Raw genomic sequence first — 27,797 nt, 5'->3', positions numbered from 1 at the left:
TTAGTTTTCTTTGGACATCTTCATGACATGCAAACTTCTCTGTTCTGGGTAGACATACAGTTTTATCTTGGAGATCTTTGAATATTCTCACATAAATCAGGCGAGGACTGCTTTCTCACCTTCTTATGTGATAAGAGCATAAGGATGCAAACAGATCTATCTGATGATCTGTCAGAGGAGTCCTTGGGTTTGGTGTGTTTTGGTCCTGAGTCTGAGGCCAGAGGTGTTGAAGCCCAAAGCAGACCTAAAGCCAGGCTTCCTTCATTTTTTTTTTTTTCCTTCAATTCTGAACGTGTGTGGGAACCGAGCTGGATACATCTAATGTAATGTGAGTAATCATCTGCTTTATGCTGTATTAACAGTTGAAAAAATATAATGTTTAAGGGCTTGGGTGTTGTTTTTGCTTAGTGTTATTCAGTGATGTAGTAATGGCTTTCTAGTAATGTAAGGAATTTTATTCCTCTGTCTTTGTTCTTAAACCCAGCTGTCTACCAGCTAGTGACTCATTTCGCAGAGATGTGGGGAAAGCAGTAGAAAATTTAATTCCACCTTTATTGTACAGTGTGTTGGACAGAGCAGATAAACAGGTAAAATATATTTGTTTGGGGTTTCTTTTATGGACTTCATTTCTCTTTGGGAGTTGAAACATGCGTACATCATGACCAGTTCTTTTTCAAAGTAGACCTTTAGGATTTCTTCTTTCCCTAGAGAAAGTAAACAGATGCAATTTCCGTGCTGTTTAGTTTGGTTTGGTTCTTGTTGGTTTTCAGATAAATGCAGAGGTTAGTCTCTAGTGAAGTGAATCTTCAGTTCCTATATACTAACAGTTTATCATTCATCAATGCCTGGAGAATTAGAAGTCAAGTTGTGATGTGCATGATGATTAGGCAATAACTGAGCATGTACTTTTAGAGTCACAACTTTGAATTTGAAAGCTTAAATCCTTGCGAAGTAAAGAAAATACACTTTTGTAGGCCGAAGTCCTCACTGAGCTATACTTTATTTTTATATTGTACTGTGAACTGTATCTGCTATAAACTAATACATCTAAGACTGCTGTATAAGTAACTCTGATTTACAAATGCTGTTATTACAAGACTATTGTAGGAATCCTTTTTTTATCTTAACCATTTAGTCTGTTGTCAGATTTGGACACTGAAACATTTATATGCTTGTGGTTTTTTTTTTTTCTTTATACTGTCAATCAATATTAAAACTTTGCTTCTGTCATGGACTGTGTTCCTTTTGAGCAGTGTGTCTTCAGCTCACCACTGCAGTTAGAATGTTCACAATTGTAGAACAAGCACACACATATATAACATGTTCTAAATATATTTAGAACAAAACCATATGTATATAAAAGTCTTTTTTCTTCTCCCCTAAACCTGTGACTTATTTTGTAACTAAGCACAGTTTCTTGTGATTCATATTGCTGTATTTATTCTTTCTCCTGTGAGAAAGATAAAGCATAAAGTAGCTCGTTTTTGTCCTGCTTTTAGAAGGTACAGTGGATTATGTGGGGCAAGTATGTTTTGAGGTTAGTACCCGATTTGCATGTGTTCTGAGGTTGTTAATTATGTTTCTTTAACAGCTGCTAATATGTCCTCCAGTTACTCGGTTCTTCTGTGGACACAGGGAGTTTTCCTACAAGCTGTTAATCCAAGGCGATTCTTCAGGGAGACTGTGTATTTGGAGTGTGCCTGATACTCCTGAACAACAAGGTAGTGCAAAAGGTATACTGAATTAACAGACATCTTGCCAAGTCTTTTAATGGGCATCTCTCTGTTTTGTTATGTGTTTTGTTGCTGGGTAAAACATTGCTGCTTTTTCTACAAATTCATGAAGCTGGCTGCTTTTTTAATTGTTAGCTTCTTGTAAGAGTTGTAGTAACTTAATTTTTTTCATATATGCTCAATATCTTAATTTACTATGAATATTTTTCAGGTATTGAGTTTTAACTGCTTTTTTCTTTTTTTCAAATACTAGCTATGGTCATTGCTGTCTGCCTGTGTAACTTCCTCTTGCAGCTTAAATCATATACTTTTCCATATGTTGTTTCTGTGTTACACAGTCAGTAAATTAATCTCTAGTATGTAACTTTTAGTTTGTTCAAAGTGTTATAACATGGTGTATTTGAAGTTTGAGATCTTGCCAGAAAAGCATTCCTAATTTCTATTTTTTTTTTTATTTGGTTTTGTTTAAATCCTCCTCCTGCCTTACCCCTTCCTTTTTTTTTTTTTTGTGTGTGTGTGTCTTTTTAAACAGGGCTGCAAACAATAACTTCAATATCCCTCCAGGAAGCTTTTGATAAACTTACTCCTTGCCCTGCTGGGATTATAGACCAACTAAGCTTAATACCAAACATCAACGAACCACTTAAAGTTACAGCCAGTGTGTATATCCCAGCACACGGGCGTTTGGTTTGCGGTCGTGAAGATGGAAGCATTGTTATTGTGCCAGCAACACAAACAGCTATTGTTCAGCTGCTGCAAGGAGAGCATATGCTTAGGAGAGGTATGCGAATAAGCTTCGAAAAGCATGGCTGGGTAACAGCGTGCGCCTGTCACGAGATAAATTAAAGTACAAAATAGTTGCATGAAGTAAACGTTAAGTCATTTTACAGGTAGAAGTCATAGAATTGTCGTCTTAACAACTCTGATGTTCTATTATGTAATGAGAAACCTATTAACTGTGGCCAGCTTGCATCAATTTGAGGGGCGGTCCCTTCACTGGAAAGCCTTGGATTTTTCTCCTGGGTTTTTGAGATGCAGTAGCAAAGATGTGGCATGGGACATCTCCTGTCTCTTCCAGAATAGTTCTGGCACTGCGTTCAGCTGGGGTGTCTTCGTGGGAAAATAACACATCTGAAAGAGAATTCCTCTTTGTGTATTTTGTGGTTAGTTGAGTGTTATGCATTGGCCTGCTTTTGTATATTTTGGTTCCATATAATGTTATTATAATACTTTTGTGATCATAGTTGCAGAACAAATATTTGGGTTTTGATTTTTACAAATGCTGATAAATGAAAAAGTAATACGTAAATATATTTCTGTAAATATACCTATGAGCTTGTCAGTTATATATGAAGCTGTTTGTTGTACTGTTTCCTTTCTATAACTGATTTACTCTACATAACTTCATACAAAAATGATTTTTTTCTTAATGTGAAGTTTAATTGCATCGAAGTTGATACATTATTCTGCAAATAAGCATTGGTGGTTCATACCCTCATAAAGATACAAAAGTACCTGTGTGAATTCTACGTAAGGTTTGCTGTGCCTGCTAAAAAGCATAATCACATAGAAGAAAAAAGTTAAGCTATACCATGCAGGTATTGCATAGAATACTTGATGCTGGTATTTAATTTACTGGGCCCTTTTTGTCGTATTTACCATCTAAAGAAGTCAGTTTTTCTAAGCATCTTTTGCAATAGTTAAAAGGTTAGAATGAGAATGATTTTACTATTGTATTTGATCTCAGTGAACAGAAGACATTCTTGCTCTGTGTTCACAAAAACTATTTTCCTATTTAAATTTAAAATTGATGTCATTAACCTGTTCTGCACAAGCACCAAAAGCACAACACTGCAGACTTGCATGCTACTGTTGTGGCTGTGCAGAACAAGACTATGAAATTTTGCTGGTACTGGTCCTTTTGGTTACAGCTTTGGATAAAAGTCATCTGTGATGGGGAAGGAAATTTATTTTTCATATCTTTGTGGCCTTTTTAAATTATTTGTTTTTCTGGGATATTTTTTGGGGGGAGGAGGCTGTTTTAAGACAGCTGAATTACTTTAAAGTGAGATTGTACAGCAAGACAAAAGGGATTATTTGGTACATGTGCAGTAAAAAAAAAACTATGAACATTTAAAAAAAAGACAGGCCTAATTCTATAAGAACTCTGTCAGAAATTGCAGTATGTCTGTATTTTTTTTTTTATCAAGAACAGTGTTTTGGATTATTAACTGTTCTATTGAATTATATTTTTTTTCTCTGTTTTTCTTTTTTTTTTTTTTCCTTTCCCCCTACCACCCCTTACCCAATTTCACAGGCTGGCCACCTCACCGGACTCTCCGAGGCCACCGAAACAAAATTACTTGTTTACTGTATCCTCATCAGGTTTCTTCTCGTTATGATCAAAGGTATTTGATCTCGGGTGGTGTGGATTTCTCAGTCATCATATGGGATATATTTTCTGGAGAGATGAAACATATCTTCTGTGTACATGGTGGAGAAATCACACAACTTCTAGTTCCACCAGAAAACTGTAGTGTAAGTCTTACATAATATGTCTGATAACCTGTCTCACTTTCCATAAATGGTACAACTCCTCAGATCCTTCTCGATAATGTGTGTAATATGAAATACTGAAGATTTAGTACTGTCACAACGTATAACTCTTGCAGACGCTTAAAAGGAGTTTAATTGTTCTTTTAATCTTGGTTTTGTTTGCATCATGTTTTAGCTACATAAAGGATTAAAAGCAGTGGAGAATACTGAGTAGCAAAACCTAGCTAGTGAAGGAAATGCTTGGCATTTTATCATATACAGCATTAACAGTGGGAGGGGATTTCCATGACGTGGAAGCAGTCCTTCCCTGAAGATGTTTGAGCATGTAATAAGCAAGCATTCCCCACCCGTCAGCCCATAGGTTTTAAAGGCAGTTTTGTCTTTCCTAACTTGGATGAGTCGGTAGAATTTAATGAACAAAATGACATTGATTTACTTGAAAATGGTGCTTTCTCTTTTCTGTTCAACAAAACAGGTTCTAGTACCTGTTTGCTCTTAGTGATGTGCAAGGGATGGGATTCAAGTGAGTTTCTGCAAGTGAAATTCTGTTTCTAGTGGCCTCAATGAGTTTAGCCATAGATTTATGAGCCTGTTTCTTGTTTATAAAATAGGTTGTTGATCACCATGCTTGGTCCAGTGAAGAAGAGACTATTAAATGCAAACTCTCTGCATTATGGTTAAGATTTCTTTTCTTTTTTTTCCCCCCTTTTATTAGGCAAGAGTCCAGCACTGTATTTGCTCTGTTGCCAGTGATCACTCAGTAGGCCTTCTGAGTCTGCGGGAGAAAAAATGCATCATGCTGGCATCCCGTCACCTTTTCCCTATTCAAGTAATAAAATGGAGGCCTTCCGATGACTATCTGGTGGTAGGATGTTCAGATGGGTCTGTGTATGTCTGGCAAATGGATACTGGTAAGGTTAAGTTCAAAGATGTTGATTAAACAATTTTTTTAATATATATATATATATATATGGTTATAGTTCTGTTTAAGTTGCATCTGAGAGAAGAGTTAAATTTTTTTGCACATTTATATTTGGAAATTTAGCACTCCACACATTCCTGAAATTTGTAGATTATGCAAGCTTTTGTTAAATATATATTTTAGTATTTGGAATAACTTCTTTAATTTTGGAGAGGTATAGCTTGCTGTGGCTATCTTCCCTCTATATGTTTTCCTAGTTATCTTTAGAGACACTAGTTAATGTTGGCTGCACGTGTAATGTCCTCTCAGTTTGTTAGTGTCTGCTTCCTCAGCAGTTTTCTTGAAAGCTTGGTGTGTATGTCCAACACCTTGAATCTACAATAATTTCCTTCATCCGCAGAATGAAGAAAGTGTTTGTCTGGGTTTTGTTGTTTAGTGTGGTGTGTTTTTTGGTGTGTTTTTTTTTTTTTTTAGAAAGGGACTGATGGCTAGTTTAGGAAAAACTAAAAATGAGCTTGAACAGAATGAGCAACAAGGCATAAAATAGCTTTGTTGCAGAAAATTTTGTGATATTTGAAAGGGAGAAAGTGAGGGGAAAAATGTATCAAAATATATGCAGTATATAATTACCTTTTAACTCCTTAACTCACTTAAGGAAAAACCACAAACCTGCAATAATGCCTGAATATTACTTTCAGCTTATTGTGAAAATTAGATGAGCATTGTTTTTTATTGAAGCTCTAGGAAGCAAAGAGGAACTTGAGATCTGTCGTGGAAAATTTAATCCACACAGGTGTTTGGGTGGGAGAGGGAAATCGGAATGATTGAAAACAGCCTTCCACTAAAAATGCTGAGCAACTGCAGTCATTACTGTCTGGTCAGTACAGAACCATACTGTGGGGTTTTCAAACTTGACTTTTGTTAATGTGTTTTTTCCTTACGCACTTCAGCTTCATGGAAATTTAGGAGAATTTCATCCCTTTTGGAATATTAGTTCTAAAAATAGCTGCTAACACAATGGAAAACTTTATGCATTGCACCCTGTAGTATAAGTTATTTTTGCCTTTTGTTGTACTTGTGATATTTTGGGCATTCTGAATTGTTTCTGCTTTTCAAAATAGGTGCGCTGGACAGGTGTGTGATGGGAATAACAGCAGTGGAAATCCTGAATGCTTGTGATGAGGCAGTCCCAGCGGCTGTGGACTCCCTGAGCCATCCTGCCGTCAACCTGAAGCAGGCCATGACTAGGCGTAGCCTGGCTGCTCTGAAAAACGTGGCGCATCAGAAACTACAGACTCTTGCCACTAACCTGCTCGCTTCTGAAGCGTCTGACAAGGTAAGTTGTGTTTCAGTTTGTTTTTAGTGCAGCACCTGGAACATTTATTTCCATAAATAATTGAATAAAATATGGGGAGTCTTCATCGTTGTAACTGACAGGGTCTTATCCAATGCTCTCTGAAATTTTAATAAAGACCTAAACTAGCTTTACCTGGCCTGGGGTCAGTCTCAGGAGTTCACTATCCTTGAACAAAAAGTATCAGCCTGCTACTTACCACTTCGGTATGTGCTCCTCTGTATTTTTTCAGGCTGAATTTATTTAAAATCTGGATTTAGTAGCATTTCATGGAATCTAGACTATTTGCTCAATTGTGTATGTCCTGTTAATTTATGGTATTGATGGGTACACAGGGAAACCAGCCTGTGATCCATATCCATCAGAAGCAAATCTCTCCCTTTTGTTTTGTGCTAACTTTGAGGAATGGAATCAGCATTGATATGTTGTTTTCCACTTTTTCCCCCCATATTGGACATGCTTTATATGTTCCTGCAGGTCTTGCTAAATGTGGAACTGGAGCTTGATTTTATTTCATTTTGGTAATAGTTGCTGTGTGACAATTCAGAGAAAGTATTATTAAAATATATGTACAAATAGATATAAATAAAGCCAAAATAACTTAAATGCTGAAAATTAATTATGGTTTGGGAAATGTTTTAAGTGTTTAATGCTAGAAGATATTAATGGGCTTAGTTGATTCCTATATATTTCAATGCTTAATGTTTACGGACTTTTTAAAGTTACGTGTCTTCATTTAGAAAACACAACTTTACAATTTATATCGATGTTACTGACTACAACAACAGGCTACTTGCTGATCTGAGGAATAAGTAAATGCTTTTCATTAAGAACTCTGCTAAGCAGACCTTTCTGATAATACCATAATGTATTTTCGGGTGTTAGAGCAATAGCTGGACAGTGATGGTAGTTTAGTGGTGGGCTCAACAGCATATCAGTGCAGATCGTCAGAGAGCTTTAAGGAAGACCATTCTCTTGGGCTTTGCATCATGCATTTTTGTTTTGGCCAAATACAGAGAAAAGGTAAGTCCTGACCTTGTGAGCGTTCTATGAGCTTTGTTACAGAAAAAATATGACCCCTGACTTTTAGATTTTTGCCTTTCTGTTAAAGATTAATGGAAGGAAGTGCAAAATTATCTTGAAGGAAACTAGGGTAAAAAATCCTTAGAGTGGCATATTAGAGAAGTAAGAAAGAGGCTTTCCTTGCCCTGAGCAACTTGCCCTAGTGGATACAGCTTTGAGCAGGGGTTGGATTGGAGGATCACCAACCTTAAGTGATTCTGTAACTGCATCCTGCTTACCTTTGCTCTTATTGATGATTCCAGTACTCTACCCTTCATAATAACCTTTTTCCTAATAAAGACCTGTCAGAGTACACAGGTAATAGAGATACACAGGTAATAAATTTGTTTATTCTATCAATGCCACTCAAAAATGTTACCCGAGTTCAAGCAAAAAGAGCTTGTATTCTCCCTTTTCTTTCCCATTAACGCAGACTTCTAATGTTCTGGTCGCCTGGGCTGCGACCAGCAGAGAGCAGCAGAGCTCTGCTCCCGAATGGGCTTTTATCGCTTGTTTGTTTATTTCGCTTTCTTCCCTTATATTCTGCTTGGAAAAGCATTCCCTAGAACACCACCATCGTGTTTCTACAAATATCTTATGTGCTATTCCTGACTGTTCATGTACATAAGTATGAATGTTGCACTTGTACGTGCTGTGCAAATGTATGTGTTTTATGTGCAGGTTCCTCACATTTAATGGAGGTATTGCTGCCTACAAAGGCATGATACATAGCACAGCAAAGTGTGTTCTATACCAGAGGTCAATGATGATCAATAGCTAAAACATTTTGCTTATATTGTTGCTTCTAATTTTACCATTATGACCATCACCAGACACCATTTCATAAGAAATTACCTGCATTACATTCTGAGGAAAAAAACTAGGTTTTTTTTAAAAATAAATAAGGAATATGTGACTAAATCAGGCCGTTGCAGAAGATAATTTGCAGCTATTATTTATTGACATTTAATTATTTCTATTCTGGTTTCTATTATTTGCTTTTCATGGCAAATTTATTTAAGAAGCATAGTTTATTTGTTCTCCCAGTTGACCACAGGGAAAGGAGCAGCATGTGGCTATTTGTGCTAGTGTTGATTGCGTTAGGCCCTGGTTGCTTGGCTGGCGCAGCAAGCGAGCCAGCGCTGCAGCTCCTCCGAGAAATGTAAGAACAGGGAGCGAGAAGGATGGCCTCTGTTTAATTTTCCTTTCATAATCCCTGTGACCAAATGTGAATTTTCCTTCTGGTAGTGCCTTGACTTTGTTACATAAGTGAATTAATTGTAATGTGAGGACAGACAGAAGTTAAAAACTACTTGAATCTAGTGGAATAGCAGTTGGTATTGAAGATTTTGCTGGGTCTGTATTGCATTTTTGGAGAGTCTTTTGATGTGTTTTGAATATTGCTCTGTACGTGCGCTTTTTGTATCTGGTTTGTTCTTTACAAAACGAGTGCATTGGAATAATGTAAAATATTTATGTGTGTTTGTTGAGAGTCATCCTCTGAAAGTCAGGAAGAACTAGTGAGTGCAGCAAGCAAACCAGTAATTATACTTGCTCTTCTCCACTTCAACACCATGCAGTAAAATATACGTGGGTATTCATTTTAAGTAAGCAAAGTATTAGCAATCTGAAATTAAGAGGCTACAGATGAAATAAAGTATTAGTGTGGTAGAAAAATGACGATTACAATATCAATTAAGACTAACATAGTGGATTGTTTTCGATAAATACACTTCCAGTGTATTATGTTTAGACAGGATTAAAGGAGCAGTTTTTTACTCTTTTTTTTTTTTTTTTTCCCTTGGCGTCTTGGTGTGAAACGGTCAAGGGAAGAGGTTATTCTTGAGTTGCTCCAAAGTAGCACTCCGAAATGAATTGCGAAGAAGCTGTGGCTGGATCATCAGCTGCTCAGGGTAACAGAGCCTCTTTCAGATAGATCGGCTTCCAAATATAAAGCTCATGTAAAACTTTGGAGGGGCCAATTCTTCCTGTGAAAATTTTTACTGTAAAAAGCAATCTCACATTGTTCAGGGTTATACAGTAACCCATGGCCACAGAAAAAGCAGAGTACAAGGGAGAAATCTGTGTGCATGAGAACCTTGAGAATTAAAATAATATGCTTATTTCAAAGCCAGGTTCATACACTGGACCAATAACTGAACATGGTGTGTTAGATATTATATTCTTTCATGTTAACAGCATTTTGGGGGACTTTAAAGCTATAAAGGAAATGGAATATAAAAAAACTACTTCAGTTTCCAAACACATGCTGTGAAATTTGTACAAAACTTAAAGCAACCAAGTAGTTGTAGGACTAGAAATGCTTACTGTCTTGAAAGAAAGTCCTTGAGAGCAAATAAATGGTACATATGCACATCCAATTTTCCAATTACATGATGTTAAGTAGAATATACATCTGTTTCTGTGATTCATGGTGATAAACGTGTTAGTGTTCAGAAGTAGAATAAAAAGGGTTGAAAAACGCAAGATTCTACCAACGGATGTTGGTAGAAATAATGTAGTTTTACAGCTCAGCAGATTTTCAGTGGTGACCGCTCCCATGGCCCAGAGTATTTAAGGCTTCATAAGATGTGCGTGTTGCTTTACGTCAGTGAACAAAGGAAGCACTATATCAGCAGGTACATAGAACAGGGTACAAACCTATTACCAGTTCGTGTATGTATACAGAATATTAACATTTTTGTGTTACATGTAACGTGTATGTTATTTGCATAGTCTGTGTATGTGTGTATATGTAGGCATACCTATTTGTAACTATATATACAGTGTATATATAAAAGCTGCAAGCTTTGTTAATTTCTAAATAACTATCCTGCTGTAAAATGTGCTTTTGTGGTTTAAAAAAGAACATAGAGAATGGAAATTGGAGAGCCTACCAAACCGAAAGAGTTTATATTAATGTTAAGGCTGTTGAGTTATGGATAAGAAAAGATTTAGGAGCCCTTAGCTGTGTTGCTTTTATTGGTGATATATTAAGAACTTTTGGGTCATTTCTAACTTCAGTAAAGGATGATGTTTTCTGAACAAACCATTTAGCCTATATCAGTTGTGGAAAAAACACCATTTCTCCTGCAGCCCTTCTTAGGCTTGTGTAGGGTGATGGTTTTTATGTGCTCCCTTAGATTTAGCTGTCGGTTGAGCACAGGGTTTAACTTCCGCAGTGACTAATACAGGCATCAGGAATGCTTTTTCATCACTGAACCTAGTGACTGCTTCTCCTGCAGGTTTGTCTTGCTCTGACTTTGTAAGTCCGTGCATCAAACATGCATATTCAACCTTAAGTCTTTCAGGCCGTTAAGTAAATTGTAAAAAAGGAGAAATAATACTTTACTTACATTTGAACAAGGTTTATTTCTGTTAAAAGTTTGTTTTCCACTTGTTTGAGGAAACTAAGTACTTGAGCATAACTCTGTGTTGCTTACGGAGAGAATAAAATTCTCACAGTACTTAAAAACCTATGTTAATGTTCTTTTGTCCAATCCCGTCTTCTGACTTTTTTCAGCTTTTATCCCTTAGCATTTTACTTTGCTCTTTCCTTCCCACCCCGCCTCTCCCCATTGGGAGGAAGGGAAGGACAAAAGAAGTAGACTTTAGTGGAGTGAAAAGTGACACACTATTTGCATATCTGGACAAATTTATTAGTAGCTTCTTTTTCAATGGCATAAATTGATGCTATACTTCCATATCCAAATATGAAATATTTAATGAGTTTTAAGTTTAATAACAAAATATTGAAATTTTATTGTTTCTTGGAGTATTAACTTTTCTTTTAGATTTCATGAGAAAAAAATGTGAACCTCTGTTTTATCTAGAGCTCTATTTATCTGATAAACTGTTAAGAAGTCTGAAATTCCTGACATTGTGAAAAGTGCTGTAAAATTCTTCACTGATGTTTTCAAAACATTTGTCATAACGTGTTTTATACTTATGCGCAAGTTTTCGAACTTTGATCATCCAGATCTTCCTTATTTTTTGAATTAACTTCATGGAAAAAAAAGTAATCCAATTAAAATTTCAATTTTTTTTTTTTTTCTATTTTTCTTTCCAGGGGAATTTACCTAAATATTCACATAACTCCCTGATGGTTCAAGCTATAAAAACTAACCTAACAGATCCAGATATACATGTGCTCTTCTTTGATGTAGAAGCACTGATTATTCAGCTACTGACTGAGGAGGCCTCCAGACCCAACACTGCACTCATTTCTCCGGAGAATTTACAGAAAGCCTCTGGCGGGTCTGACAAAGGAGGGTCCTTTTTGACTGGTAAACGAGCAGCTGTCCTCTTCCAGCAGGTCAAGGAAACAATCAAAGAGAATATAAAGGAGCATCTTCTTGATGATGATGATGAGGATGAAGAATCGGTAAGACAGAGAAGAGAAGACGGTGATCCAGAATATCGCTCTAGCAAATCTAAACCATTAACTTTATTAGAATACAATCTAACCATGGATACAGCAAAGCTTTTTATGTCCTGTCTTCATGCCTGGGGCCTGAATTCTGTTCTAGATGAGCTTTGCCTTGATCGTCTTGGGATGCTTAAGCCACACTGTTCAGTGTCTTTTGGCCTCCTGTCCAGAGGAGGCCACATGTCTCTGATGCTTCCTGGCTATAATCAACCAGTAGGCAAACCATCGTATGATAGCATGGAGTTAGGCAGGAAAATGTCCCTTACAGAAGGACTGGGAAAAGGGACGTACGGTGTGTCACGTGCCGTCACGACTCAGCATCTCCTGTCTGTTATCTCACTGGCCAACACACTGATGAGTATGACCAATGCAACTTTTATTGGAGACCACATGAAGAAAGGTCCAACCAGGTATGGCACATGTTCACTTCAACTTGTGATAACTTTCTTTCGGAGTCTTTGTTTTAATACAGTCTTTTATTTTGTTTAATTTTACTGTGGGGTTTGATGTATGAAATGGCTATGGAAACCTTTAGTACCTAGATGGAGTTGAGTGTATTTCTTCTTTCTTCAATGTAGTATTTTTTTATGCCACAATAACTATATTGGTTTGAATTGAGTTACATAAATTACAACATTAATAGAATATGGAGTTGTATTAATATATGTGCCAGCAGGTCTGAGAGGCCGTTTTTGTCCTCCTTTTTAGTGTTTATTCTTTTTAAAACGTTTTTATAATGAGGAGGTCAAATTCTAAATAAATCAGTACATCGAGATGAACTTTTTAATCACCAAAGTATAAGCTTGCCTAGGAATTGTAAATGAGTTTGGTTTTTTTCCCAATCTGGCTGGTTTTTACAGGGTTGCTTTTCGAAGTTTGTTTAGTCACAGTATCTTTAGCAAATAATCTTTTTTTTTCTCTCCCCTATTCTCTTCCTTCTTCCCCTTGATGTACATTTTGTGTTTAGGCCACCTAGGCCAGGCACTCCTGAGATGTCAAAAGTGAAGGCACCCCCTTCAATTTCAAGTCATGCAGTACAAGGACAAATTAAGCAAGGTAAAAAAATCACTTGCTTTGGAACGATTTGATATGTCATTTCAGCTCTTGACATTGAAGTTATTGCCTTACTATCAAGTGATAAAAGTATTTCTAGCTTCTATGTGGGAGTAAAAAGTAGTGTAATATCCTAGATAAAAATTCTAATGACTAAGACCTTTTTAAGAATCAATATAAGATGCTGATACTGTCATGAAGTCATTCCCTGACAATGAATTTTTGCATATTTTAAGTGCTCCCAAATATTCTGGTGTTGAGGTGATAGTAAAAGGTTTGAAGTTGTAACAAAGGGCTATACAGACTAATACAAAAATGGTTTTGAATGTTATAAACTAAAGCATAAAGGTAAACACATCTTAAGTATGTATACATTTCCTGTCCTTCTTATGAAGGAGGAACAAACACTTTTATTTTAATGCTACTTCTACCACTGCTGCTATTTCATCACGTGCGGTTACGAAAGATGGCAGTGGATGACACTGAAGGATCCTTTAATAGTCTGCATTGTATCTTTCCTTTCACGAGTATAATGGTTAAGTACAAGAAGTAGAACAACATGTGATGTAAAAAAAGGATGTACACAAGATTAGATGTGAATTTTCCACTGGGGTAGAGTCAAGCAGGGACTAGAGCTTCATCCGAGCAAGTAGGAGCACACGGAAACGGTCCTGCTGGGACTGGAGAGATGAAGGAGGAGGCACCTGCCTGCTCCCTCTCTAAAGTAGAGCCGCTGTTTGGTGGGGCAAATGAGCTACTCAATGCCAAAAATAAAGTAACTGTAAACCACAGTGACGTGGCCAATTCTGACTGGGCTCAGGAGTAAGTGAACTGTTGGGAAGAGTGTGGGGTGACTTGGAGGCAGCTGGTGCAGGCTCGTGATATGCCTGCGGTGCCTGAAAGAGAGGGGTAGGACTTACCCGCTGTGTAACAGGGGAGTAAAATCCACATGGGACCAGGTGAAGGTTGTTTATGGCTTGAGGAGAACATATTTTTGTAACCTTTGCCATGCATGGTTTGCTGTATGATAAAACAAAGAGGAAAGGTATACACATCATTGCTCTTTTTACAATTCTTTGGGATTTTTGTGGGTGTGACCCCAGCTGTGTGCATATACTGTAGGGCAGAAGACGGAAGGTTTTTCTTTTTTGCGATAATGTGTTTGATTCTCTTTTTAACCAATCTACAAAGCAGATATCCTTCAGGACTTATTTGAAATTTCCTTTGAAAATTGCAATTATCTTTTATTTTTAACTTTTAACAATTAAAGACTTTTCAAGCTATATGAATACAGAAAAACTTGCAATTTGTAAAATGATTGGATTTTGCAGCATACAAATAGTTTGTGGTAAATGCCACAATGACAATGTACAATCTTTAATGATGTATGCACATCTTTAAATATATCTTTAAACTGTGGAACTGCTCCTGTATTAGAGAGCTAGTAAGCACAACAGGTAACATATCAGCTGTGTGATTTTTTCTTCACTCACATGCAAAAAGGGGTGATGTTTATATCTGAGGGGGGAACTTGTGCACCAGCAACATTTGTGGGTAATTATTCTTTTCCTAAATATAAATATTGATTTACAGTGATTTCTGGTTGGAAAGGGAAAATCAGTTTCAGGAGTGGTATGCATCAAGTTTTTTTTTTGTGATCAAGCGTGCTGTGTAAATAGAGAAGTAGCAGTGGGTAACAAAAAGCAGAAATAAAAAAAAAAGGGCTCTTGTCTCAACATGTGGGGCTTTTTTGTTTATTTGTTTTGGGTGTTTTACAGCCATTTACATTTCCTCATTGGGAGATAATTATTTGAAAGGTCAGGATTTCTCAGAGATGGTGTCTATACGGCAAATTCAATACAAGAGAAAACATATTCATCTCAGAGAGGGTCTGTGTTTTGTTTTTAAATATATAGTTCATTATGGTTTTTCTTTCCAGAATGATAACTATGTGACTTCTCTTTGAAATAGCTTTGCTAATTTTGGGAATAGACATACTTTAGTTACCTGGTGGAAATATTTCTAACTTCATGAGAAACAATTGATAAAAATGAAATTCTGTGTGCTGTCAAAAATATGGAAAAATACTCCTGTTCCTGAATTGTCATTGTCTTCTCTGCCTGGTGGCATGTCTTGCATGCTCATGGGGGAAGATGGGTTTGTTTCTAAGTGGTACTCTGAGGTCATAAGTTTTCTTGGTGTCTTAGCTTTTTTTTCCTCATTGTACACTACTTGCAGTACCTTGCTACTCATAAATTTCTAGTGCTATTTTTCTTAGAAATCAATTAGAGTTACAATTAATGCATTTTATGACATGCTTGATCTCCATCAATTTGACCTGTATTTGTCCTGAGTTGAGCACAGCTCTGGGCTACTCAGCTACTGGGCCAGCTGCTTCCAGTACAGTGACTGTTGTAATCACTGATGTTGGAAGAGAGCTGACAACAACAAAACAGGGCAAAAAAGGAACTTCAGAGTAAGACTTCAGTTTCAGTATGGGGTGGGTTTGTGTTTTTATAAAGACTTTTTTCGTAAAATAAATAGCTTTTTTAATATGCCTATTGAAAGCAGGTTTTGCTGTCATGAAGTGATTTACGCTAGTCGTACCATCACTGTACACGTGCCATCATGATGCATTTGTGTGGAAAGTATGGAAAAAGTAGTTTTGATGCAGATGTCCCACAGTGACAAAAGAAGTTCACTGCATGAAAAGCAAACAGGACATTCAGAAGACAGTGCTTAATCGGTTCCGGAGCTTGAACCCATTGTTGTTCTGCAACGGAATAAAAGAGGGGGATTAATTTGAAGATACTGGTGCACGACATATGGTAATTTCCCTATAGGAAGGAAGTGTCAGATAGTGACCTCTAAATCTCCATGTTGACCTCAGGCTGTAGCATGTGTATGCCATAAGGTCTGCGCATCTTTTCATGTGATAATATTAAGTCATGAAGCATTAGTGGAAGCATGATGTTAAGAACTGCTTTTAAATTATATTTGCACCAAGATATGATGCAGTTCACAAAATAAATGTCACAGATACTGCTTGAACTGTGCTTTTCTATATTTGCTTGCCTGTAGTCATACACTGTACGCTTTGTGTGCTTCTGCTTTAGATTCTTAGTCCTTTCTTTGGTATAGGCTTAAAATTATTTGAATGGGGACACATGTAAAATGAACCTGTATTAAAACTAGCCATCGGTAATACATTCGGTGACATTTTAGAGTGACAGATGGGCCAGCCCAGGTTTAAAAGGGGTTATTTCTGGGGTTATTGATGAGTACTGCAAATTCCAAACCTATCTAAATATGGGAAAAGCAAAGGAAGCAACAGTGAAACTCCTGGTTTTAAACTTCATAGTCAACTGTGTTGTCGAACCACATCTAGCTATCTAGAGACACATTTGTAATCTCTTTATTTACAGGTACTTTTGTCTTTTCAAAACAAAAAGCAAATTTCTGTTAGTGTATCTGTGTTTCTCTGCAGTTGCATGTCTTCCTCTCACTGGCATTGCACTTCTTGTAAAACCTAGAATTTTTTTAAGTTTAGTATTATCAGTTTCCTCCAGTTTTTTGTTTTTCATTCTTCAGTGATACTAATCTGTTTTTCAGAAGCTGCTCTCCTCACTTTCCTTTTTTTTTTTCTCTTTATTTCTCCTTCTTTCCTGTGCAAGTTGCTCCTGCTGTTTCTTCTAGCACTGAAGCTGGTCACTCTGGCTCTGACACTGCTCCTACTTTACATACCTGTTTCTTAGTCAATGAAGGTATTCTTTCCTCACTTTTCTATCTATTTGTCTTTTACTTTCAACTAATGTCCTTTATCATTGTTACGACATGACTTTAATTTGATCTATGTAGGAATTTTTCTTTGCAAAAGGGAGGCAAGGGGGGGTTTGTACTTTGCCTTTAATGCTGGCAGAGGGTGAGCAGATCTAGTTTGTGTGTCATGGCTGGTCTGTAAATTCAGTTCTCAACTAGTGTATCAAAGATATTTCAGATCTTGTTTGGGTTTGCTGTTGTCTTTTGACAAAAAAATCTCAGCCCTTTTTAAGTAGGGAAAAATACACGTGCCTTTACCCATCGGTAGGTCGTATGTGCAGGAGAGAAGCCACAATATATGCAGTGTGTTCCACGCTGGTGCCATGTCCTGGCTCCCCACTGTGGGTGCGAGTGCCGCTTCTCCGCATGAAGGTCCAGCCCCCTGTAGAGCCTGCAGAAGACCTGCTGGGATGAGTGTGGGATGGTTCTTCCACTCCTGAGATGAACACCAACACTGTAGACCAGCTAACAAATGGAAAGACTAAACATTTAATGCTCCTCTTAATGAAACAGAATCAGTTTGGTGTAATTTAAATGTTCTTTTTGGTGTTTATGGAAACTTAGTGTTTATTTGAACCACTTGGCTTATGTTTTTGGGATGATTTTTTTTTCCTAATAAATATTTATCCACATTATGAAGGATTCCTTCTGCCCAAAAGATTGGCACAAAAAACAAACAAGCAAACAAAAAGCCCTTGTATCCCTGTAGGCAAGTTGCTTTAAATCAGAATTTTTATGCCTTATTACTAAGCTATAAATTCCTGCTTTCATGCATCGCAAGTAGTAGAAACAGCACTCTCTTAAATTGGAAATTCCTTTTTTTAATCCATTTTTCTGTAAGGAAAATTGATATAATGTTTCTTTTCTTGTAGCACCATGAAGAGCTTTATTAGTGAAAATGTTTAGATTTTTATGCTCAGTATTGCTGACAATTTAAAAATATAGATCTATATGCTCACCTGAAGTATTTTGCCAGTTTCTCAAGTCAATGTAGAGCATAATACTAAAAGAATTCTTTTGCCTAGGGTACTTCACAAGCATTTTTACAAGCTATGTTGTTTGAGCTTGATATGCTTATCTTAACTGGTTTTATCTACAGAATATGGCAGACTTGTAGTATGAACGTACCTGAAGTAAGTATGCTGAAGTAACATATAGCTGGAAAAATAAGGAAAGCGGACAAATGTGCACTTGTTCATACTTGCATACCTTTTAAAACAGGACAGAAAATTCTATGGAGTCTTTCTAGTGGTAATTCATATGCTAAGTTTTCTGTAGTTGAATTATATCACACTTGCATGTAGGACGTTAAATATCATGATAAGTAATGCTAATTATGGTTTGAACAGGGCATCTAAGTTTTGAACTCAGAACCATGGCTTATGCTTTTGAAAAAAATCATCCATAATACTTTCAGGGACTTTTTTGTGTTTAGTATGTATGTTGAATATATTCTTAAGGCTGCAAGTTTAAAACCCAAGCATGCCACTAGATACTGAAGTCTTTTTGAGACGAGATGGGGAGGAACAGAGATGTCTGTGTTTAATCAGGACTGACTTCAGGCAGTCTTCTGCTGATGTCTCTCTTGACCCTTGCACATGTTTGAGGTCTGATCAGCTACTTCATGAGGCGTGATTTATGCCTGGAGGAGCTCATTCCTGTTCTATACCGAAAGCACATGCTCTGTACAGCCTGCTCTGAGGTCAGCTGGAATCTGTAAAGATGGGGTGAGCCCCGGGTTCCCACGGCAGAGGAAACAATTCTGTTGTTCTGCTGCGAAATTGGTTCTATTTTTTTTTTTTCTCTCCCTCTTTCTCCCACCGTCTCATAAGACCTACTGCATACCAGGCCAGTGGCCAATGTAAATTTACTTGATGGCATTTTAAACTTAAAATTGCTTAAGTGTTTTATTATGTTTATCTTCCTGTTGTGATGTGTTTTAACAGGGTGGAGCCAGCTCGCTGCTATGCATTGTGTAATGCTCCCTGACCTGTTGGGACTGGATAAATTCAGACCACCTCTTCTGGAGATGCTGGCTCGCAGGTGGCAGGATCGATGCTTGGAGGTGACTTCAGTAGTGATTTTGTACTGCTAGGTTTTTGGGGCTTTATGTTGTTTTTTACTGATCACGTTTTCCCTTGATATAAAAAAATTTACAATTAATTTCTGACACAAGTTCCTGCAGGTTTTTTTCAGAGTCAGTAAGTTAATTTTCCAGTTAACCAGTCTATGTTGAAAAAGCAATCATGTCTAAATATATATATGGGAGTTTTTTCCTTCTGAATGCTGTACATGTTTGTTTTAAGAAATTATTGGATTAAAAACTTTCAGCATTCCATTAAGAATTTTACTAGGATTAAAAACTAGGCTATGTGTTTCAAGAGACTGCTGAATTGCTTTATTTTTTGGAGCATGTGTACAGTGGCCAGTAAATGGTTTGTCACCCAACTGTTTGATAAATGACTACTGGGCCTTACCACTACACCTGTGCTGTTGTGGCAAAAAAAATTGTTGACTGTGCAGCTTCCCAAGTAGGAAAGGAGTAACAGAGCTGGGCTGTAGACTGTCAGTCCTCAGTGGTCCTGTAACTGAATTGGGAATATGATTTTTGCTACCTGAGTGCCTGTTCTTCTACTAGATAGTATATGATGAGAGATGGTTTCCTGAGAGGGTAATTACTTTGAAACTCATTAAAATTTGTAAGCAACAGAAGTCCAGTTACTGGATATGCTTAGGTGTCAGGGTAGTGTGTTTATATTCCATTTGTCCACAATTTTTTATTTTAGCGTGATCAAGTCACTTAACTTCCTTGTGCATTAAATCTTTCAGACTGAAAACAACATATGTATTTATGAGTAGGTGTTTATGAACTCTTCAGGTGGAACAAGTGTTATTAATGGGGGCAAATAGTACAAGATAATATTTTATATTGGTGTAAAAACACAAATTTTTTTTTTTAAACTTTCAGAAACAATTTATGTATGTTTTCCTTGGCTTTCATTGTTCAGTCTTCCGTTACATGTAGTACATGAGTAAATCTCATGTGAAAAAAGAATTTGAGGGGTTTTCTTTTTGTTATGCTCTTATATTGCAATATTCATGACATTTAGGAGACTTTACTCATTGCACATTTGGAATCTTGGACCGCACTTTGGATATGCTGTAGAGAAGGGTGATCACAAATTGCTTCTAGAAAACTAGAATTTTGGTGGCCTTTCAATGCCTCAGCATGAACATAAGGTTCAGCCTTATTTCCCCGAATGAGAAATCTGTGCTGCCGTTCCCTTCACGGGATGGCGATGGCCTCGGTCGGTCTTGCTGCCTTGCTGCGAGAGGCACGTCTGTGGAGGCCGGCAGGAGGTACAGCTGTTTGGTTTATGCACTGCACTCGTGCCAGGGACCGAGTTGTGACGTTCATCCCCTGGTTTTCTCAAGGGGCTGCACATCTTTGCTGTGTCCTGTTGAGAGTTGTCACAGTGGGAGGAAGTCCTACTCATGGTTATGTTGCTTCTGTGTTTAAGGTGTTAAAGCTTTTTCTTTTAAGTGGTGCTTTTTGTTCTTGCTTAATTATACTGAAAGCATACTGATAAATATTTGATATTTGAGTTTGTGTGACACTCCTATTGGCTTTACAGGTAAGAGAAGCTGCCCAGGCCTTGCTGCTAGCAGAACTGAGAAGAATCGAGCAGGCAGGTCGGAAAGAAACCATTGATGCTTGGGCTCCTTATTTACCGCAGTACATTGACAGCGTTATATCACGTAAGTAGTGCTGTGTTAAACCTCAAAATAACTTGGTTGCTAGATAAAAGGAAAAAATGCATTTTGTACACGAAATTATCAACAGTACTACCAGTATTAACAGTACAAAGAACAGCCTAGGGGAAAAATCTAGCATTATATAGAAAAGTTTCTTGAAACTTTCAGAGTAATTTCACAATCTTGAAATCACTTAAGGTCATGAATGTTGATTAGGTAAATCGAACACTTCAGTACATACCATGGGGAGTGGAGTGCCTTTTGCAAAGGCTGCTCCTGCTGTTGAGGGGCTAGGCTGTAGTTTGGAGGTTTCGGGGAAGAAACCTGCTATGGAAAGGGCTGATAAAATTACAAAGTACTGGTGGTAAAACACTGACATTGCTTTTCAAAGAATATATAATTAGATTATAGAAACTGTTATCAATGCATCCTTTGGCACCTCAAGACTATAAAAAGATTCTGAAAGGATCAAAGGAGAAAAGAGCAAATGCAGGATCATGCAGTATATGTCCATCAGCATCTGTTAAACATTGGATGCAACTCCTACCCAGTCAGGTGTTCAAAGCCATTGGTTACCAAGTGCTGCAAGGAGATACTAAGTAAAGATTATTCTCGAAATAAATTAAATAGCTACTGACCACTATTTAATCTATTGTATTTTTCTCCAAAATACCTATTTTCATTTCATTCATTGTTATTAAAGCAGAGGTTGTACACACTCAATAAAAGTATATTCTTGGAAGACCTGTCAGCGTCATTGGATACTCTATTCAGTTATCCAGCTAGACACTTGCCTTTATAAAATAATGTCCAAATACATCTGCTGTATATAACAAACCAGTAAAAATTTATATTTTCTTGAATGAAAATGTTTGCTTTTAAGTTGTAGGTGTTCATCTTTCTTAAAATGAGATTCTTTTCCCACTGAAGAATGTAGTTTCTATTCAGAGAAAGATCTCTATTAAATACCAATTGATTTTTGAGAGATGTGTAATAGTCTTATTAAATCTAAATTGAATGCATAAATTACATGGAACGTGGTACTTTAAAGTGATGTTGAGAATTTGTTGGTAGGACTAAGCTGTTGTTAATTACAGCCTTTAGCCATGTAGCATTTGCCTTATTACGGGGATGATGTTGCAGAGTTAGATGTGCAGCCAAGCAGTGAATAATAAGTAAAAGTATGTTGTGTATACATGCCAAAGAGCCTTGATTCATACTGATAGATATTTCTGCCATTTTGTATGTTAGGATGTGTTTTTTAGTTGATCATCTTCTGAGGTTGGTTAAACTCAGTTTGTAGTATACAGACAGCTATAGTTGTCCTTTACTCTCAGGAGTAGCTGCTATCGCAACTGTTGAGGATTACTAATTTCGTTTCTCTGGACTGATACTGTATGACCTTGTTGGGTGCAAGGTTATGGACATAATTGTGTTGGTGAAGTGTATCTAAACCACGCTGTAGTGCCTGCTTTAGCCAGTTAACTGTTTCAAAAAGGAACTTCTTTTTAATGTACTTGAAAACAACCAGTAAGTTGTATTAGTTTCAATAATTTGCTATTTCTGGCACTCCTCATTACTTAATTACATTTGAAAGTTTTAGGTAAGAGTGTGCAGGTCTGTTTTGCATGTGCATCATTTGGAAGCATAATATTTTGTTCTGCCTCTTGTGCTTATGTTTGTGATCGAGTTAGAAGCATGGCATGCGTTTTTATAGCAATGGTCAGGGACTAACTGGCTTAAGAAAAAACTTGAGTATTTTGTATGCATTCAGTTCAAGTATGCATACAGCAGTATTTTGACCTTTGTTAGCCATTAGCAAATCAAAGCATAGCATTTGTTTTAACACTAAATTAGGGTATGCTTATCTATTGGAACAAGAATGTTTTAAAACATAGGGAGAAAATATAAAATAGAGAAATCAGCTGAGCGTGGCTGAATTAATGACTTGAATGTAAATGTTCAATATTGTGAAAGCACTGGTATTGAAAACCTTTCAAACAGGTCACAACTAGCAAATTGGAATTAATTTTTTGTATATTAATGGTGTTGAAAACTATGTGAATTAAGGTTACAGAGTCTGTGGTTCTCCTGAATGACGGGGCTGAGAAGGCATTTAATAGTGTTACTGTCTGTATGAACATACACAAAGATGCTGACAGTCTGAAGAGCAATAATAATTACAGTATCAGAAAGGAGAAACAAAATGAGGAGCTACAAATGTTGCTGTTGTTGGTAAAGAGTGAAGTGTATATATTAGTTACTTGTTAATTATGTCTTACAATGTAACATGGTTTTTAAAGGAGTTATAAGAATTATTTAGGTTGGCCAAAATGGATGCAATAGACTTCTGAAAAGTAGAGTTTTATGCTAGAAAGGTAAAGAGAAGAAATATGAAAGATAAAGAAATACTGCTTTGATTCCTTCATCCTCCAATTTTCCCAATTTTGCCTCTTGATATAGGCGCATAAATTACTGGCATATTTTTGTGTCCAGTATTTGTTATTACTCTGCAATAGTTCTTACATGCATGATGTAGAAACAGTGCTTCTATGACACCTTAACGGGTTTGTTTTGATTAAAACAACCAATAATCACTAATAGAAGCTTGCTGCTAATACAAGATACTTTGTCATATGCATTTGATTGGCTCTTGAATGAATCAACTGTGTAGTTCTAGCGAACAGAGATGAAATCTCTTCTCCATTTGTATATTCAGTGCTCGGATCCAACAGCAATTTTGGGACATGACCCTACTTGTACAGATCAAGCAACTGGCATGTCTCGCAGCGTTTTCATAAAAAGCGTTCAGGGGACTTGAAAGGGATGCAAACTTGCACAGGGTTATCTCTTAATAATGTTTTAACCCATGCAAAAGAGATTATTGTGCCCCCATAGATGGTGGGGTGGAGGAGCGGAGAGAGGGCCGAGCAGATCTTATTTTCTCTTTTGTGGGTCTGCCAGCACACCACAGCTTGCGCTGCGGGGACCGCCTGGAATGGGCCCCGTTAGGCTGTCGCCGCTCCGAGCGGCTCGCTTACAGCTGCCTGCGCAGCTTCTGCATCACACGATTTGCAGTTCAGGTGTTCGGACACTTTCGGCTTCGTTTCACAATGCCTTGTAGGGGGAACAATAAATCTTTGTTTTATTTGGGCCTTCAAATCCAAAATTGGCATGTCAGCTTGTTGACCCCGCATCAAATGGGAATGGATGTATAAATGATGCTGTGAATTAAGCCTATGAGAGATGTTGCAGGTGTTGGTATTTTTCAGGCTCCCACAGGGAGGAAAACAGTTAAGCTTTCAAAGCTTCATCTTGTATCTACTGAGATTATGTCATGCGGCTGTAAATATTTGCCGTGGCCTCCTCTGCTCCTCATTTGCACAGCATATGATTGTTTCTGAAACGCTACATAGTCTGTGGGGCGTTTGCCACGAGGACATGTTTTCAGGTGGAGTTCAAAAAGAGAAAAATACTACTGCCTTTTTCTACCTGCTTATTTTTAAGAGCCAGGGCTATCTTCAGCATCAAACTGATTCTGTAAATTAAATTATCTTTTTAAAGGGACTTCTTTGCTGAATATTGTGTTTCTGTTTTATTTCTTTTATTTATTTATTTTACCTTGGTCAGTGTAAATGTTACCTTAAAACACTGAAGGCACTGTTTTGGGGCGCTGTGCAGTGGGACACCTCCAGGCTCTCGGTGGTGGGTCTGTCCTCCAAGCCCTGGAAGGACAGATATATTTTTAAATATGTGATGTTACTGCAGATAGAAAAATGGCTACTAGGGCTTCTACGGCTTTAATGGCAAGCAAAAGGTTATCTTGTCCTGGCCTTTGTGTGTGTGTGGGATGCGGATGGAGCCGGCAGACAGGCAGCGCGCGTGGCGGCTGGGAGCTGCCCGGGATCGATCGGAGCGGTGTGGAGTGAATTAATGCGAGGCAGGCAGGCTGCCTGTCATGGGCTGCCAGGGTGCAGGCAGTGCTGGTCAGTCTCTACAGAAATCCATTTTCAATGCATTCTGCCCAGAAATTCAGTATAGACACTTCTGTTGCTTCCCATATTGCTAAAACCCAGTTCATTCAGGTAAATGTTTGAATCAAATTACTGTTTCTTTTTAAGTGAAAATCTTACATGTGGCAGCATAAAATTAAAGAAATTTAGATATCCTTAAATTGTATCTCTTTCTCTCTCTCTCAACTGCTTCAAATTACAATCCATGTTATCACTGGAAAGCAAAATAAATATGACAAGTCTATAGTAACGAATATGCCATTGTCAGTTATTTATCAATGTATTTCTGGTAGGCTTATATTTCTGTTAGAAAGTTTTATTTAAAGCCAGATTAATTGAGTAAAACTTAATTAAACTTCCATCGATTTAAATGTGAGTTTTCATTGAGTAAGGATAGTTTGATTGGACCCCAAAGGCTTTGCTATTTATATATGTGGCTGATCGTTTTCCTTGTGCAAGTTTTGGCTTAAAAGTGCACGAAGAAGTAAGGCAAATAATTTTGTGCTGCAACATTTTAATGTATTCAATGAATAATGAGTTTAAGATGACGTAGTAAATAGTGAATTGTAATAATGGTGTAAGTTTCTAATACACTTGTATCTTAATTGTCCAATATTTTTGAATAATGTCATCTGGCTTATTTCTAACACATTCAGGGTTTTATGATCTTTTCACTTCTAAAACGTGTTTCTAAGATATTTTTTGAGAATTATGTAGAAAACACTTGTGTCCAGGAAAACATGTTCCTTCCTACTGGATTTTCATTGAGAGGAAATGATTATTTACTGCCTGGCATATTTGTGTGCTTGCTATTTTTCTCCCCTTTTGGCTTTATCCATTCGGTGGCTTTTGGAGAATGTTTAATCATTCTGATTAAATAGATTTTGATTTACACTTTTATTTTAATTGTATAAAATTGTAAGAAACTTCTCTAATTTTTTATACACTGTACTTAGCATCAACTCATGCAAAGGCACTTACGTCCTTCAGTTGTGTTATAACTAGCCTCGCTAAGCTCTTTAGAAAGGTGTAGCACCTTTAATGTGGAAAATCAGCCTCTTTTCAGCAACCCAGGGCTAGAAAGCAGGGAAAAGAGTGAGATAACAACTAACTAAATAAAAGGCTTTGAATTTCGGCCCAGCCTAAACCTACTGTTTAGGGACTGCTAGACCCTTGGCTTCTACTGACTTGGGTGTTCAACCACAGAAAATGGTCTTTGGAGATGAAAGCTCAGCAGTCAGAGCCTTCACACTGTAGTTTTCAAAAGGCATGCTAACTCTTCACTCTTGGCTGGGTGTGGAAAGGAATCAAAGAATTTTAGACTATGAAAGTGATATTTAGGGAACAGCTAGATGCTTGCTGTGCCTGCAGAGATTAGCAGCTGCTTATACTAACTGTAATGCAAAATGTAAAGCAGTGATTTCAAAAATAACCTCCTCTCTCCCCCTTTACCCACAGACTGACTCCAGTAGGTATATACAAATAAATAGTAGTGTTAGAAAATAGTTGGAACTTGAAGGTGAAAACCAAAAAGTATTTTGGCAAAGCGGTGCTGGAATCCTGATGTCTGTATGGATGCTGGTAAAGACCCCAGGGAGAGATGCCCACGGGCTGCATCGGCTGCACCATAACAGCGAACTCCTTATTTTTTAAAAGTGTCCTGAATAAGGTTCATGTGCAATTTGTAATTGCATGTGATCTCTGTACAGTCATGCCAGCATGTTTAATGAAGTGATACGCTATTGATTTGGCAGTGTGTTCCAATCTGGTTGTATATTTGTTGTCACTGTTTTCCATATGTGTTGACACAACAAAATGGATGTTCAGAAAGTTATTAAAAGGTACTAGTTTCTTTATAAAGAGGTTATGCCAGAATAAGGTTAGAAATTGCTGTCAGACAATCACTGTGTTGAAGTAATTACTTTGCTGTGAATACTCAGTGTTTAACAACAGTACTGAAACAAGTAAGATCTGGAATACTCATGAGAATGTTAAAGTTTCTGAACTGGTTTAAAGATGACCCAGAGTTAAATGGCGTTTGGGCGTGGATTCACAAACCTTGCTGTACCCAGCCAACAGAGATTGCCCCCTTGAGATACTGTCATCTTTTCATTTATCAATCACATTCATATGTTTGGAGAAGACTAGGAAGTTATTACATGAAAACTACTGAGAGCTGAGGTAATGCACGTTAATGATTTCATAAAGATGATCTAAAAGCAGAAGAGGAGCAGCAGCAGGTACAGTGGGCAGCGCTCAGTGCCGAGGCGTTGCATGGTGTGTGTGTTGGTCAGGGAGGGCTGTCTGCAAGGCAGCCATTTACAGAGACTTGATGTCTTGTTGAAATTTGGTTGGTGCTGGCAAAGGGCCGTGGCCCTTTTTTATAATGGGGACTTAATGCCGCTATGCATTGCAAGTGTAATGCCACAGTCCGTAAAGCAGGAACCTCTTCATATAACAAGATTTGTGATAGTATAGGCTAACATAGAAGATGTATTGGGAGGAAAAAAATCGTATCAGGGCATCCCTTCAGTCTGCTTAAAGCTCTTTGGATAGGCTATTTGTGAGACTGTACTTTTTTTACCCTGAGCAAAACACTTCTTTTGACAATGATTGAATTGTGGTAAGGCTCATATAGGGAATAATTAAAGATTATAACTGGTGAATTCTAACTTTAATCGCATGGTGTTATGTGGCATGATTTGGTGTGCACTGTGTAGCTTCTAATAGCAACTAACAGATGCATCCCAACCCAAATGACATGGAATGAGTCAGCTGAATTAATATACTCTGAAGGTCATCTGGAAAAACACCACTTTTTTGGCAAGAGATGAAGTATTGAGCGGGGATGTAAGAGAAGTTCTGCTGGAACTCTGTATTTTGTGGCTAAATAAGTTGTTAGTGTATAATATGTGTATCTATTTGTAGTGATGCTAGAAGATGGCAGAAAAAGAAGAAAATACAGAAGAGATGTTTACAGTGTAGAAAAGACTTTTAAGATGTAGATTTGTGAAAAATCTGCATACAGTATGAAGGGAAACCAGAAAATAGTTGCCCTTTGTTTTATCTGTGTTTCCTAGAGTTACATTGCATGGTTCAG

General features: G+C 37.3%; 1 protein-coding gene across 2 annotated transcripts in view; it reads left to right on the top strand.

The window, feature by feature from the left end:
* The window catches only part of LOC309415201 (WD repeat-containing protein 7), a gene marked incomplete at both ends in the record, with an annotated part of 132,723 nt that overhangs the window by 11,527 nt on the left and 93,399 nt on the right, over positions 1 to 27,797 (top strand). Inside the window, 11 exons of one of the 2 annotated variants that reach the window (XM_082012652.1) lie at positions 485 to 587; positions 1,592 to 1,733; positions 2,266 to 2,514; positions 4,051 to 4,271; positions 5,005 to 5,200; positions 6,333 to 6,547; positions 11,697 to 12,466; positions 13,024 to 13,112; positions 16,784 to 16,873; positions 18,875 to 18,993; positions 20,564 to 20,687. In XM_082012652.1, the coding sequence (XP_081868778.1) occupies positions 485 to 587; positions 1,592 to 1,733; positions 2,266 to 2,514; positions 4,051 to 4,271; positions 5,005 to 5,200; positions 6,333 to 6,547; positions 11,697 to 12,466; positions 13,024 to 13,112; positions 16,784 to 16,873; positions 18,875 to 18,993; positions 20,564 to 20,687 (2,318 nt within the window). The remainder of the gene's footprint in view (positions 1 to 484; positions 588 to 1,591; positions 1,734 to 2,265; positions 2,515 to 4,050; positions 4,272 to 5,004; positions 5,201 to 6,332; positions 6,548 to 11,696; positions 12,467 to 13,023; positions 13,113 to 16,783; positions 16,874 to 18,874; positions 18,994 to 20,563; positions 20,688 to 27,797) is intronic. The other variant, XM_082012651.1, reaches the window with a different exon arrangement.

Source organism: Phaethon aethereus, assembly GCF_964289735.1.
Source record: "Phaethon aethereus genome assembly, chromosome: W".
Lineage (NCBI taxonomy): Eukaryota > Metazoa > Chordata > Aves > Phaethontiformes > Phaethontidae > Phaethon > Phaethon aethereus.
Note: the sequence above shows the minus strand (reverse complement) of the source record. Positions and strands in the feature narration are given on the sequence as shown.